Source organism: Myotis myotis, unplaced genomic scaffold, assembly GCF_014108235.1.
Source record: "Myotis myotis isolate mMyoMyo1 unplaced genomic scaffold, mMyoMyo1.p scaffold_m19_p_15, whole genome shotgun sequence".
In the NCBI taxonomy this organism is placed as follows: Eukaryota; Metazoa; Chordata; class Mammalia; order Chiroptera; family Vespertilionidae; genus Myotis; species Myotis myotis.
The window spans coordinates 15,011,460-15,024,964 of record NW_023416319.1 but is presented as its reverse complement, the minus strand read 5'-3'; the positions used below and the strand labels follow the sequence as shown (position 1 = coordinate 15,024,964).

General features: G+C 39.2%; 1 protein-coding gene across 1 annotated transcript in view; it reads right to left on the bottom strand.

Annotated features, from left to right (window-relative positions):
- The window catches only part of CFAP43 (cilia and flagella associated protein 43), an 89,037-nt gene that overhangs the window by 47,770 nt on the left and 27,762 nt on the right, over window positions 1-13,505 (bottom strand). Inside the window, exons 10-15 of the mRNA XM_036336067.1 lie at window positions 10,094-10,174; window positions 8,079-8,227; window positions 6,051-6,154; window positions 4,857-4,997; window positions 3,885-4,057; window positions 2,900-3,049 (exon numbers count right to left, since the gene is read on the bottom strand). Coding sequence (XP_036191960.1) covers window positions 2,900-3,049; window positions 3,885-4,057; window positions 4,857-4,997; window positions 6,051-6,154; window positions 8,079-8,227; window positions 10,094-10,174 — 798 coding nt within the window. The remainder of the gene's footprint in view (window positions 1-2,899; window positions 3,050-3,884; window positions 4,058-4,856; window positions 4,998-6,050; window positions 6,155-8,078; window positions 8,228-10,093; window positions 10,175-13,505) is intronic.

Sequence of the window (13,505 nt, the reverse complement as noted above, 5' to 3'; positions counted from 1 at the left end):
CAGTGTAACAGAGTTTGCAAATTGTTCACTCAAAAGTATTCTCTAAGGGATTTAAGGTTTTTCCTGTATAATAATAATAACACTTTTGCCCAGCTGTGTTCCAAATACGCTTTCTTGCACATGTGAGCAAGAATAACTGGATGGGTACAACCAGGGCCCAGTTGATCTGGACAAGCAGGCATGTGTCATGTGGGTCTCTGAGAAGCTTCAGATGTGTGGGTTGAACCCTGGATAAGAATCACTGACTGAGAGAAACCAAGATGGCGGCATAGGTTAATGCCAGAGTTTGCTGCCTCGAACAAACACTTCAAAAATACAACTAAAAGACGGAACGGACATCATCCAGAACCACAGGAAGGCTGGCTGAGTGGAAGTTCTACAACTAGGAGGAAAGAGAATAGCATACCAAGACTCAGAGGAGGCGCAGTGCTGAAGTCAAATACTAAGGTGCGGAGTGCATGTGGAGTGGGCTGGCGGCGGAGGGCGCGGTTGTCTGTTTCAATCGGGAGGGAGTCTCAGGCTCTGAGCTCCAGATCCGGGAGAGTCTCTAGGGACCCAGAGTCAAACGGGACTGTCTGGCTTCGGTCGAAACTAGAAGGCAGCTTTCTCTCCGAGGTTTGCAGCAGTTGCTGGGACTCTGAGAGGCAGAGCCCCTGGGGACGGGACTAAGAGCAGCCATAACTGCTCGCCCCACCCACCCTATAGATCCCCCGGGACCCACCCCGCCCAAGCCCTGCACAGAGGCATTTGTGGGATAGCCTTAGGCAAAGGCTAGATTAGCACCTCCCTAGAGGACAGAAGTTCGCCCACTGCAGACACAGCTGATTCTCATAGCCAGTTGGCCTGGAGGGCAAATCACCCACAGTATTACCGACAACAATCAAGGCTTAACTACAACAAGACTGCGCACAAAGACCACAAGGGGGTGCACCAAGAAAGCATAAAAAATGCGGAGACAAAGAAACAGGACAGAAATGGAGGATATAGAGCTCAAAACCACAATTTTAAGGTCTCTCAAGAACTGTCTAGAAGCCACTGATAAACTTAATGAGATTCTCAAGAAATCTAATGAGACCCTCAATATTATGATAAAGAACCAACTAGAAATTAAGCATACACTGACTGAAATAAAGAATATTATACAGACTCCCAACAGCAGACCAGAGGAGCGCAAGAATCAAGTCAAAGATTTGAAATACGAAGAAGCAAAAAGCACCCAACCGGAAAAGCAAAATGAAAAAAGAATCTGAAAATATGAAGATAGTGTAAGAAGCCTCTGGGACAGCTTCAAGTGTACCAACATCAGAATTATAGGGGTGCCAGAAGATGAGAGAGAGCAAGATAATGAAAACCTATTTGAAGAAATAATGACAGAAAACTTCCCCTACCTGGTGAAAGAAATAGACTTACAAGTCCAGGAAGCACAGAGAACCCCAAACAAAAGGAATCCAAAGAGGACCACACCAAGACACATCATAATTAAAATGCCAAGAGCAAAAGACAAAGAGAGAATCTTAAAAGCAGCAAGAGAAAGAAACTCAGTTACCTACAAGGGAATACCCATATGACTGTCAGCTGATTTCTCAACAGAAACTTTGCAGGCCAGAAGGGAGTGGCAAGAAATATTCAAAGTCATGAATACCCAGAATCTACAACCAAGATTACTTTATCCAGCAAAGCTATCATTCAGAATTGAAGGTCAGATAAAGAGCTTCACAGACAAGGAAAAGCTAAAGGAGTTCATCACCACCAAACCAGTATTATATGAAATGCTGAAAGGTATCCTTTAAGAAGAGGAAGAAGAAGAAAAGGGTAAAGATACAAATTATGAACAACAAATATGCATCTATCAACAAGTGAATCTAAGAATCAAGTGAATAAATAATCATGTACAGAATGAACTGGTGATTATAATAGAATCAAGGACATAGAAAGGGAATGGACTGACTATTCTTGGGGCGGGGGAAGGGGTGTGGGAGATGCGGGAAGAGACTGGACAAAAATCGTGCACCTATGGATGAGGACAGTGGGTGGGGAGTGAGGGCAGAGGGTGGGGTGGAAACTGGGAGGAGGGGAATTATGGGGGGAAAAAAGAGGAACAAATGTAATAATCTGAACAATAAAGATTTAATTAAAAAAATAAATACAGTTAATGTTTTAATATTCAGCTCTTAAGTACAAAATGTTGCATAATTGTGATAAGACTCATTACTCATGGCCAAAACATGTTTTCTACCTAACTAACAGATAATATGAGATAAATTTTAAATTAATGGATGTAGTTTTACTTCATATTTTTTACTTTCTTTTATGCATATGGAAATAATAATAAAATATTCTAGAAATTATTGTAAAAAAAAAAAAAAAGAATCACTGACTGCATTACATTATACCGATGACCAGTACAACTCAGTTCCAGCATCACATAAGAGTCAGGTGGGGGCAGCAGCAACCAGCCCAGAGGCCCTTCAGGACAGGCAGATAGCAACAATAATCCCTAGGTTTGCACAGCAATTCACTGTGGCCAAAACAGTTTTGCCTACACCTTTCCACTGGCTCTTGCCAGAATCCCGCTGGTGAGAGCAAGCAAGGCTTCCCTAATGTTATAGAGGAGCATCTGAAGCGCCGTGAGTTTCCAAGACACACAACCACGTGGCGGAGGAGCCGGGCTGGCAGTCCTGCCCTCGGCTTTTTCTGTGCAGTTCTTAGTCCCTGGTTGATGTTTCCTCCCTCAGAAACTTAAACCTCAGCACATAAAACACCTAATGTTAAAGTCAATACCTTCAGTGGTAGTAAGTGATGCCTCAGTTTAAGAAAGAATTCCAATTCCTTTCCTAAGGGGTTTTGCTCCTTATATGAGATCAAGACATACATCCCATAATTTTTTAAAAAAGATTACCAAAGTGCTAACGTCTCGGATATACAGAGTTCCACATTTAGCTCTTGTTATGAGCCACGATCCATGCCCAGACAGAGAAAGCATTCCAGGTCCATATTGTTTGCTCTGCACTTTTTGGTATGGCTTGAGAATGAAAATGCCACTATGTTCCTGCCAATCAAAAAAATGATTGCATTACAGGAGAGACCAGGGGAGCAGGTTCTTAGGGTTTGCAGTTGTGCATACACAGTCAGATTCAAATGTGCAAACTCAGTCACTGGAAATAAACTGATACAAAGTAGGCATCTGTATTTGTACCACATTTTTCATCTTTGTTTGCAAATAAAAGTTCATTTTGACCAACTAAGAAAAGTCTTTATATGTTAGTTACCAATAAAGATCCCACACTATACTGACAATATTTCTCACGAATCATTTTCATATAACCCCATGCTCAAGTCAAAATAAATTGCTCAATAAACCCCCTATGTGTTTCACATACTCCCATCTCCAAGCCTCTGCACACACTGTGACTTTTATCTGGAATGCCCTGCCCCTCCCGTCCTCACCAATCCTACTCCCTCCCAACCTCAGCAATCCCATTCCCTCAACCCCCAGAAAGATGGTCCACAATATTTCCCCATGTCTCTATTTTGTACAATTTTGCTTAGGATTTAAGTATAAATTTCCACTGAAAATCATCAATTCTGTAGCCCCGGACACCTGTGGGGCATATTTTCTAATATTAGACTGTTTTTTCAAGGCACTAAACTAATATTATATCATCTGTATATTTATCTGACAAGTATGATATATGTAACACAAGTGTGAGGTTGCTGCAACATATTTTGATGGATTAACAAGTCGTGTTCAAGGAAATGATGTACTATAATAAAGCCATTTGTTAACTGGACTATAATGTTAAAGCATGGATCAAGTCTAAGTAATACCATGTGTCAATCTTGATTGCTGACATAAATGATGGCAAGCTTAAGTTTTGGCCTACTTTTTCAGGAAGACAATAGCAGCAGATGTACGGCACGTCTTTACAGAAACCGTATACTATGCGACTTTGGAAGTCCAACACTGCAGAGGACAGAGAGTGATCTATCTCATACAGGAACTTATGAATGAGTTCATCTCTCATCCTCCCTCTTTCATCAGCAAAGTTTGCAAAAACTGTAAGATTTAAGGAAGAAGAGAGATCAAATTGTACCATATACTTATTTTATTTTTTGTTATAAAAAAACTATAAAAAGTAAAATAAAAAATTTAAATGCTCAATTAATAATACAGAGGCTAGTAGGTGATAAAAATGATTTAAAAACAACTTGGCTCCATTAGAAGTACTTGAGTATTAAATAATTAATAGTGAATATAATATCTTTTACAAGGCCTTAGTTAGTTTCATCAATTAAACAGAGCTATATCATTCAAAGAAACTCATGATAATCTTTAATTAAAACATGGCTAATTAAAATATAAACACACTTTGAGGTTTTTAGCTCTCTTATGTTCTACAGTTATATATTTGCAAAATAGCTACCTAGATATTTGTTACCTAAAACAGAAAGAGTGTCTATTTTATCAGACCTCTGGCCAGAAAGCTTTCTTTAGAATTTCATCAGTGAAAGTAGCTCCACAGCACCCTAGATGAATTTGACTATATATATTTAAAATTACAAAAAGAGACACCACAAAATGGCACATCAACTTGACCAAAGTGCCAGTTGATCCTGTTTCTTTTCCCTGGTAATTTGATAGATTCATATGAATGACAAGGCCTAGAAGAAGTCCACATTTCATATTGTTCAGTAGCCTCATTAGTTTCACTTTGTAAGATACGCAAAAGATGGCCATTTTACCTCTTCATGTGTTAAGGGGGAGGGGCGATGCTATCAGAAGAGGAAGAAAAACAAAGCTATAGCAACTACTTGTCTGGGTCCAGGACAGACTTGGTTGCTTGGTTTTTCTTTACCTAGTGGTAGTATTTTAGGCAGAGTAAATATTTCCAGCCTGCTCCGTCCTGTCGCTGGAAGTGGAGAAAGCACCATCACTTCCACTATGTCTGTTTCCAAAACAGATACCGTGGATATCTGTAAAATGCCTTTGATCACCTCTGAAAGAAAACAGAGATCAACACCACAAGTGCTCATCGATAAGCTTAAGGAATCTTTATCTTCCCAAGTAAGATATCACATTATACAATTGCCTTCACTAAATCTTTAGATCCAAATTTACTAGATATTTAAACTGATCGTGATGAACAGATAAGGGGGTCTCCTGATAAGATGTCTGGGTTGGACAATTCAACCCAGCTTGATGGACTCAGCGTCTTTCCCAGGCAGGGAGGACTCCAGGGAATCCTCCAGGCCTACCAAACTCAGAACACCTGCATGCTCTGGCCCCTGGAATGCCCACTCTAGCTGGTTTGCCCACTCCCAATATTGGACAAATGTAACCTTTAGTGTTCTTTGCATCTTAGTCAAGGTATTGAGGGTGCGTGCGGTGGAAATACACAGGACTAGTTTGTCCTCCAGAAACCTAGATAATTGGATCTCTGCATTTTATATCTAGTAGGTGAATAGATTTTAAAAATATATTCAGGTGAAATAGATATATGTATTTAGTACTTAAAACCAGAGAGAATATATTAGTTCTTACTGTTTATCATATAAGTGCTATCTTGCCTCTACAAATGTGGTTTACTTGGGTATTTAAATAAACATTATTGAAAAAAGCTGGATATCATTTTGTTTAAAGAAGTACAGTAACATTAAAGACTCATGTCATAAAACTTTCTTTAAATATCTTTATTAAATAGAGGTCAAATATTATTTTAAAAAAATATTTCAGGGATAAACAATCAAACGTCTCTTTGTAATAACATTAGAGATATTTAGCCATTTCATTAATTAATTCATTGATTGATACAAGAAAATTTATTTAGTATCAACTATGTACCAAGCAGATACACCAAACACCTCTCAATATGATATAGGAGTTCTCCTAAGTAACTTTTAACAGTTATTTAAATGTTTCTCTTTTAGAAAATAAGCCACAAATAATTATCTATAATTATCTATAATAACTATAGCCCCATTTTCACCACCTTAAGTTCTTTGGAATAAAGTGACCAATATTTTAAATTAATAAGCATTTTATGTAGTACCTATGTATCCAAAAATCTGAAATGAGCTTGAGGGTTTGGCATTGATAACAAAGATGTATCCTTGTAATGTCCCAGCTAATAGAAACAGTCCTCGCTGGTCATAACTGGAAAAGAAGAAATCTGATTTTACTTGTTTCACTAATAAGATGGTAAGTATTTATTGAACAACAGCACAGAGATCCATTCAAAACCAGTCATTCTTATGGTCTGTGATTTTTCAATATTATCTGACCTTATAAAAGCCAAGCGAGTATGTATAAATGTAATCATTACATTCTAGGTTAATGCTATTTCCAAATTTCAACACAGTCAAGAAGATTCACTTAAAGATGGGCAATTATTTCATCACTAGAGGCCCGGTGCGTGACATTCATGCATTGGGGTGGGGGGTACCCTCAGCCCAGCCTGCGCCCTCTCGCAGTCCAGGACCCCTCGGGGGATGTCCGGCTGCCATCTTAGGTAAGCCCAGCTTCTGGCTGAGCGGCACTCCCCCTATGGGCGTGCACTGACCACTAGGGGGCAGCTCTTGCATTGAGCGTCTGCCCCCTGGTGATCAGTGTGCATCAGAGTGATGGGTCATTCTGCCATTCGGTTGATTTGCATATTAGGGTTTTATTATATAGGATAAGTGAATGAAATACAACAACAGAGCTTTCTAGATATTTCAAGTGGAAATAAGCAATTCTGAAATAAGTGATGAGTACATGTCAGTACCCTTCAGGACTAGTACCTGGCAGGAGGAAGGATGTAGTGAAATGGTTCTCCACCTTCATCCAATTAGAAAAAGTGGAGAAATACAAATTAGTATATGAGAGAAGGTATCTGAGAAAGAAGATGCAACAAAAACATGGCACTGAGGAGAGGTGTAACTGGAGGGTGGTTATTGAACCTAAATTCCCTCATTTGTGGAATAGGCACAAGCATAATACCTTCCTGAATGGTGGGACGAGGATCACATTCAATAAGCTACAATGTGTGACAGGACACAAATGTCAGTTCTTATTAAAACTACCATTATGATAAACTAACAAAATAAATAAATAAATAATAATAATAATACATGAGTCCAAACCCAATGTCTCTATGCTATCTTCTTAAGTCTTGCTTCAAAAGATTTAAAATCATCTAAATGCCCACCAATATGCTGTCTTTTAAAAATGATAGTACATTTGTATAATGAAATACTATATATCTGTAAAAAAAGAACCAGGAGGGTCTTTATGTGTGGGTAGAAAACACTCTACAAGATACACTAATAAGTGGAAGAAGAAGAAGAAGAAGAAGAAGAAGAAGAAGAAGAAGAAGAAGAAGAAGAAGAAGAAGAAGAAGAAGAGGAGGAGGAGGAGGAGGAGGAGGAGGAGGAGGAGGAGGAGGAGGAGGAGGAGGAGGAGGAGGAGGAGGAGGAGGAGGAGGAGGAAGAGGAGGAGGAGGAGGAGGAAAGAGGAGGAGGAGGAGGAGGAGAAGAAGAAGAGGAGGAGGAGATGGAGGACACTGTATATGGTTTCCTCCCATTTAGAGAAAGGCAACAATGGGACCCCCCCACTGCCTGGGCTCTGATCCCCACATCTGCCATGTACACCTGTGTAATATTAAGCAAGTTATTTAAGCTCTTTGTGCTCATCTTCCTCATCTGTAAAGTGGAGACAATATGGGTATCTCATAAAGTTAATACAATAGAAGTGCCTGGCACACTCTAAGTGCTTGATAATTATTTGTGTAAAAAAGAAAGTGTGCATCTTTTTTTTTTTTTTTTTTGCTTGCTTATGGATAAAATATCTCTGGAAAGAAGACACGAGAAATTGGGAACAGGCTGCCTCCAGAGAGAACTGGGGTTCAGGGACAAGGGTAGGACACCTTTCACTACACATCCCTCTGTACTTTTTTTTTTTTTTTTAACACTGAACAGGGTCAATATATTAATTTCCAAAAAATACACATAAAATTTAAAATGTAAAGGAATTATGGCTTCACTGGAATTCTCAACAGACAGGTCTAACAACATTGCTGCCAGAAGCAGGCAGTACTTACAGGAGGTGCTGAATTTCGCTGTCAGAGAGATGGACCATGTGAATTTCCTCAGGGGATGCGGTCTCCAGGGTATCAATGAAGTGGACAGAGCCATTCACAGTCCCCACTGCCGCAGTGAAGGAGGAGGGAGAGCAAGCCAGAACTGTCGTCTGTTTAAATAAGCCCCAGATGCTTAACTTCATGGTGCCAAAAACCCCCACAAACAAGCACATACACACACACACACACACACACACACACACACACACACACACACACAAAACAAAAAAACGAAGCCAGATCTACACATCAGAATTCTACGGTTTATTGGAAAAGAATTAGAGAAGAGTGGCTCATGTTGTGAGGTATGACAAATTATCTATTCAACATTTCTGAACTAACCAATTGTATAATAAGTCTCAAGAATCTGTACATCTTATTCTTTTATCCTAAACTTAGAATGATAAAAATATAAGTAAATTTCTTGAACTTTAAGCAATGGCTTCATTTTCATCCCTAAATGGTTATAAGATTACATCAATAAAAATTAAAAATTAAAATTAAAAATAAAAATTAAAAATAAAATAAGAAATTTAAAATAAATTCCCAGCACCTTTTTGACATCTTTATAGAATGTTAAAGATTTTTTAAAAATATGTTTTTATGGATTATTTAGAGAGCGAGGGAGACAGAGATAGAAACGTCAATGAGAGAGAAACATAGATTGGCTGCCTCCTGTACATCCTGTACATCAGGGATCGAGCCCACTACCTGAACATGCACCCTGACTGGGAACTGAACAGTGACCTCTTAGTTCATAGGTTGATGTTCAACCACTGATCCACACCAGCCAGGCTAATTTTATTTTATTAGTTTACAGTCAACATTATTTTGTATTAGTTTCAGATATATAGCAGAGTGATTGGACAATCATATACTTTACAAAGTTGTCCCCCCAATATTTCAAGTATCCACCTGGTACCACACATAGTTACATATATGATTGAATATATTCACTATGCTGTACTTTGTTTCCAAGTAACTACTAGACAATTTTGTGAGTATCCACTGAGAAACCCTCTCCTATTTTCAGGGTTGAGTGGAATAGATCTGACTCATTTCAGGGCTGAGTTTAAGCCAATGAGCATTTCTCATCCCCTTGTACACAGTGATTAGTGCAGGGATGTATTAAGATATTAGAAGACATTTACTGAGCCTTCTAAAAAGGAGAAACTTTAAAAATAAATAAAAAGGAGAAACTTCCTTTTTCTTCCTCCTCCCACTGTAGCAGGCTCCCTTTCCTGATAGTCTGATGTGGGCGTGGCACCTGTGGCATTTGGGCACCACTAAATGAAGCCTAAGATGAAACTAAACACATGGTACTCAGACAGAAAAACAAGGTTCTTGGTAATACCATTTGAGTTGCTGGATTGAGCCTCAACTGAGGCCAGACAATTTCTATATTTTATAACCTTTTGATCCAAAACCCCTACTTTTTAATTTTTGGTTCAAGCTGCTTACAATGGCAATTTCCTTTCATTTCTAACTAATCCCCTTGAGGTTAGATGGGACCATTTAGCTAGTTATGGCCAAGAGAATATTTTATTTCTGAGTAAAAGCACTTAACTGCGAATTCAAGACCCTCTAGCACTCTCTTCCCATGCCATGAACCAAGGAGCTATTCTGTTGGAGGAGCCTCCATCGGCCTATCTCCCTGAGAGTCTATGTGGAGCAGAGACCCTGTCAATCCACAATGAAATTATACCATGAATGAGAGAGAAACCATTAGAATTTCATAAATAACTGCAACCACAGAAAAACTTTTCCTTTCCTACATACCAATGTAGTGCTCAAGTTCCATCCTCTGGGCTATAAAATATACTATATACACAAGAATTATTCTAAATATATAAGGTAAAAATGCAATAAGGCATCTGAAACTGTATTGCTACAGACTATTGACAGGTGAATATGCAAAAGTAGATTGGGTTAGAATGCAATATATTTTTAGAAGTCCATTTATAAGGCATACTTACAGGTGTATTTAGAGAAAGCCTGCTGATACAAGTACCATCCTCTATCCTCCAAATACAAACATCCCCTGAATATGTGGCTGTCTGAAAAAAATTAAAAATAAAACTCTAAGTGGAAAACAAGACTGTTTTGGAAGCATGTTCTAAATGCTTCTCTAGTATGTCTATCACTCTGATTATTTAGTATAAAATTTTATTTTACTTATGTGGATTATAATTACTTCACAATCTCAACATCAATACTTCTGATTTTAGGAGAACCAAGATGGCGGCATAAGCTATAAATTTGAACGTGCTGCCCCCCACAACTACAACTATAAGACAAAACAGCTATCATCCAGAACCACAGGAAAGCTGGCCAAGTGGAAGTTCTACAACTAGAAGGAAAGAAAAAAGCACATTGAGACCGGGTAGGAGGTGCAGAGGTGCCAAGAACAGAGGTACAAAGGTGCTCGTGAGGCGGCTGCACCTGGGTGCGTGGTTTTTTTCAATCAGAAGGGGATACAAGCTCTTGAATGCACTGAACTCATTTACGGTGAGACTCTGGGGTCCCGGACTCCTACAGGGAGAAACTGGATTGTCTTGCAGCAAGTTGTAAAGCAAGGGTGGCTTTCTTGTAGAGCTGCTCGCAGGGATCATAGCTTCAGTGGGGGCGCGGGACTGGGGACGCAGAGGACTCTGGACGCAGAGATGCAGAGTAGTGGAGACATGCGGAATCGCGGAGAGGCTGACGACAGCCATTGCTGTTTTCTCCGCCCTGGTGATTCTCTGAGACCCCCACCCCACTCAATTTACATCCCCAACCTAGCTGTGCACAGCTGCGCAAAGGAATCACCTGCACTTTTGCAGTCTAACCTAACAAGCTGCAGCTGGATCGGAGAGCTCCAAAACTTCCAAACCCCAAACAAATAGGAGAAATCTGCTGATCCACTGTAGCTCCTGCTGGGTGGACTCACACAGTGGTTGACTTGGAGATCCAGGAGCCAGGGTACCCCTGGCCAATTATTAGATTTCAACTACTCACATCCATAAGGGACACACTCAAGAAGCAGACTCAGTGAGCACCAAAGCCCCACTGAAACAAGTCCTACCCCATAAGGGTGTCTCCAGCACAGCAGTTCTTCCACTGTAGACACAGTGGGTCATCACAGTCAGCCAAAAATGTGGAGACAAAGAAACATGTCACAAATGAAAGAAATGGAGGAAAGCAAACTAATGGAGGACATAGAGTTCAAAACCATAGTTATAAGGCTACTCAAGAATCTTCTACGAACCTCCAAGGAACTTAGTGAGACCTTTAAGGATCTTAATGAGAATGCCAAAAAAATGGAAAAGGACCAGTCAGAAATTAAACATACACTGACTGAAATTAAAAATAATATACAGAGATCCAACAGCAGACTAGAGGATCCCAAGAATCAAGTCAAAAATTTGAAATATGAAGAAGCAAAATACACCCATCCAGAAAAGCAAAACGAAAAAAGAATCCAAAACTATGAAGATAGTGTAAGGAGCCTCTGGGACAACTTCAAACATACCAATATCCGAATTATCGGGGTGCCAGAAGAAGAGAGAGAGCAAGATACTAAAAGCCTATTAGAAGAAATCATGACAGAAAACTTCCCCTACCTGGTGAAAGAAATAGACTTACAAGTCCAGGAAGCGAAGAGAACCCCAAATAAGAGGAATCCAAAGAGGACCACACCAAGACACGTCATAATTAAAATGCCAAGGGCTAAAGACAAAGAGAGAATCTTAAAAGCAGTAAGAGAAAAACAGTTAGTTACCTACAAGGGTGTACCCATATGACTGTCAGCTGATTTCTCAACAGAAACCATGCAGGCCAGAAGGGAGTGGCAAGAAATATTCAAAGTGATGAATACCAAAAACCTACAACCAAGATTACTCTACCCAGCAAAGCTATCATGTAGAATTGAAGGTCAGATAAAGAGCTTCACAGACAAGAAAAAGCTAAAGGAGTTCATCACCACCAAACCAGTATTATATGAAATGCTGAAAGGTATCCTTTAAGAAGAGGAAAAAGAAGAAAAAGGTAAAGATAAAAATTATGAACAACAAAGTGACAACAAATAAATATCTATCAACAAATGAACCTAAAAATTAAGTCAGAATAAACTGGTGAATATAATAGAAGCAGGGGCATAGAAAGGGAGTGGACTGACAATTCTTGGGGGGAAGGAGGTGTGGGGGGTGTGGGAAGAGACTGGACAAAAATCTTACACCTATGGATGAGGACAGTGGTGGGGGGGCTAAGGGCATGGGGTGGGGTGGGAACCAGGTGGAGGGGAGCTATGGGGGGAAAAAAGAGGAACTTCTGTAATAATCTTAACAATAAAGATTTATTAATTTAAAAAAATACTTCTGATTTTAACAAATATTAACTACTATTTTTAATATAACTTAACTAACATAATTACTAATTAGGATTAGAAAAGTAAAATAAATACTTTTTCTGTATAACATAATTGAGATAAAATTACTTAAAATTCAGTGGGATTATTGTCTAATGAATAAACCTAGAAATAGAAAATTTTACATTATTGATTTAACTAATAGACTTTGTTTTTAAGAGCAATTTTAGGATGACACAAAATTTGAGCAGAAAGCACAGAGACTTTCCTCCTCCCCCATATACACAATTCCCCTATTATTGACATCTTGTATTAATGTGGTACATTTGTTACAATTGATGAACCAATATTGATACATTCTTATTGACTAAAGCCCACAGTTTACATTATGGTTCACTATTTGTGTTACACATTCTATGGGTTTTGACAAATGTATAATGACATGTATCCACCATCACAGGATCGTACAGAATAGTTTCACTGCCCTAAAAGTCCTCTGCTTCACCTCTTCATCCTTTCTTCCCTCCCTCCCTCCCCACTGGACCCCTGGAAACCACTGATCCTTTTCTCTCCATAGTTTTGCTGCTTCCAGAATGTCATATAGAGGGAATCATACAGCCTTATCAAATTGGCTTCTTTCACTTAGCAATATGCATTTACACTTCCTCTACGTCTTTTCATAGCTTAAAAGCTCATTTCTTTTGAGTGATGAATAATATTCTATTGTACAAATGTACCACAATTTGTATATCCATTCTCCTATTGAAAGACATCTTGGTCGCTCCCTTTGGTATTCTTATTTTTGTTTTCCCCTGTTGTTTTTAGATTTCCCACGAGATTTCTTAAATAAGGTCTGAGATGTGCATACTTTTCCATTGCAGTCCCCCTGGCACTGGCTCCAGTGTGGTTTCTACTTCTGGGCATCAGCTCCACACGATGTGATTCTCTGTACCTGTCTGTCTGTCTCTGTAATTTTGGGGGCAGTGATCTTCCCCATGGCCTCAACCTGATGGATCTAAGAAGAATTACTGATTTTAAATTCA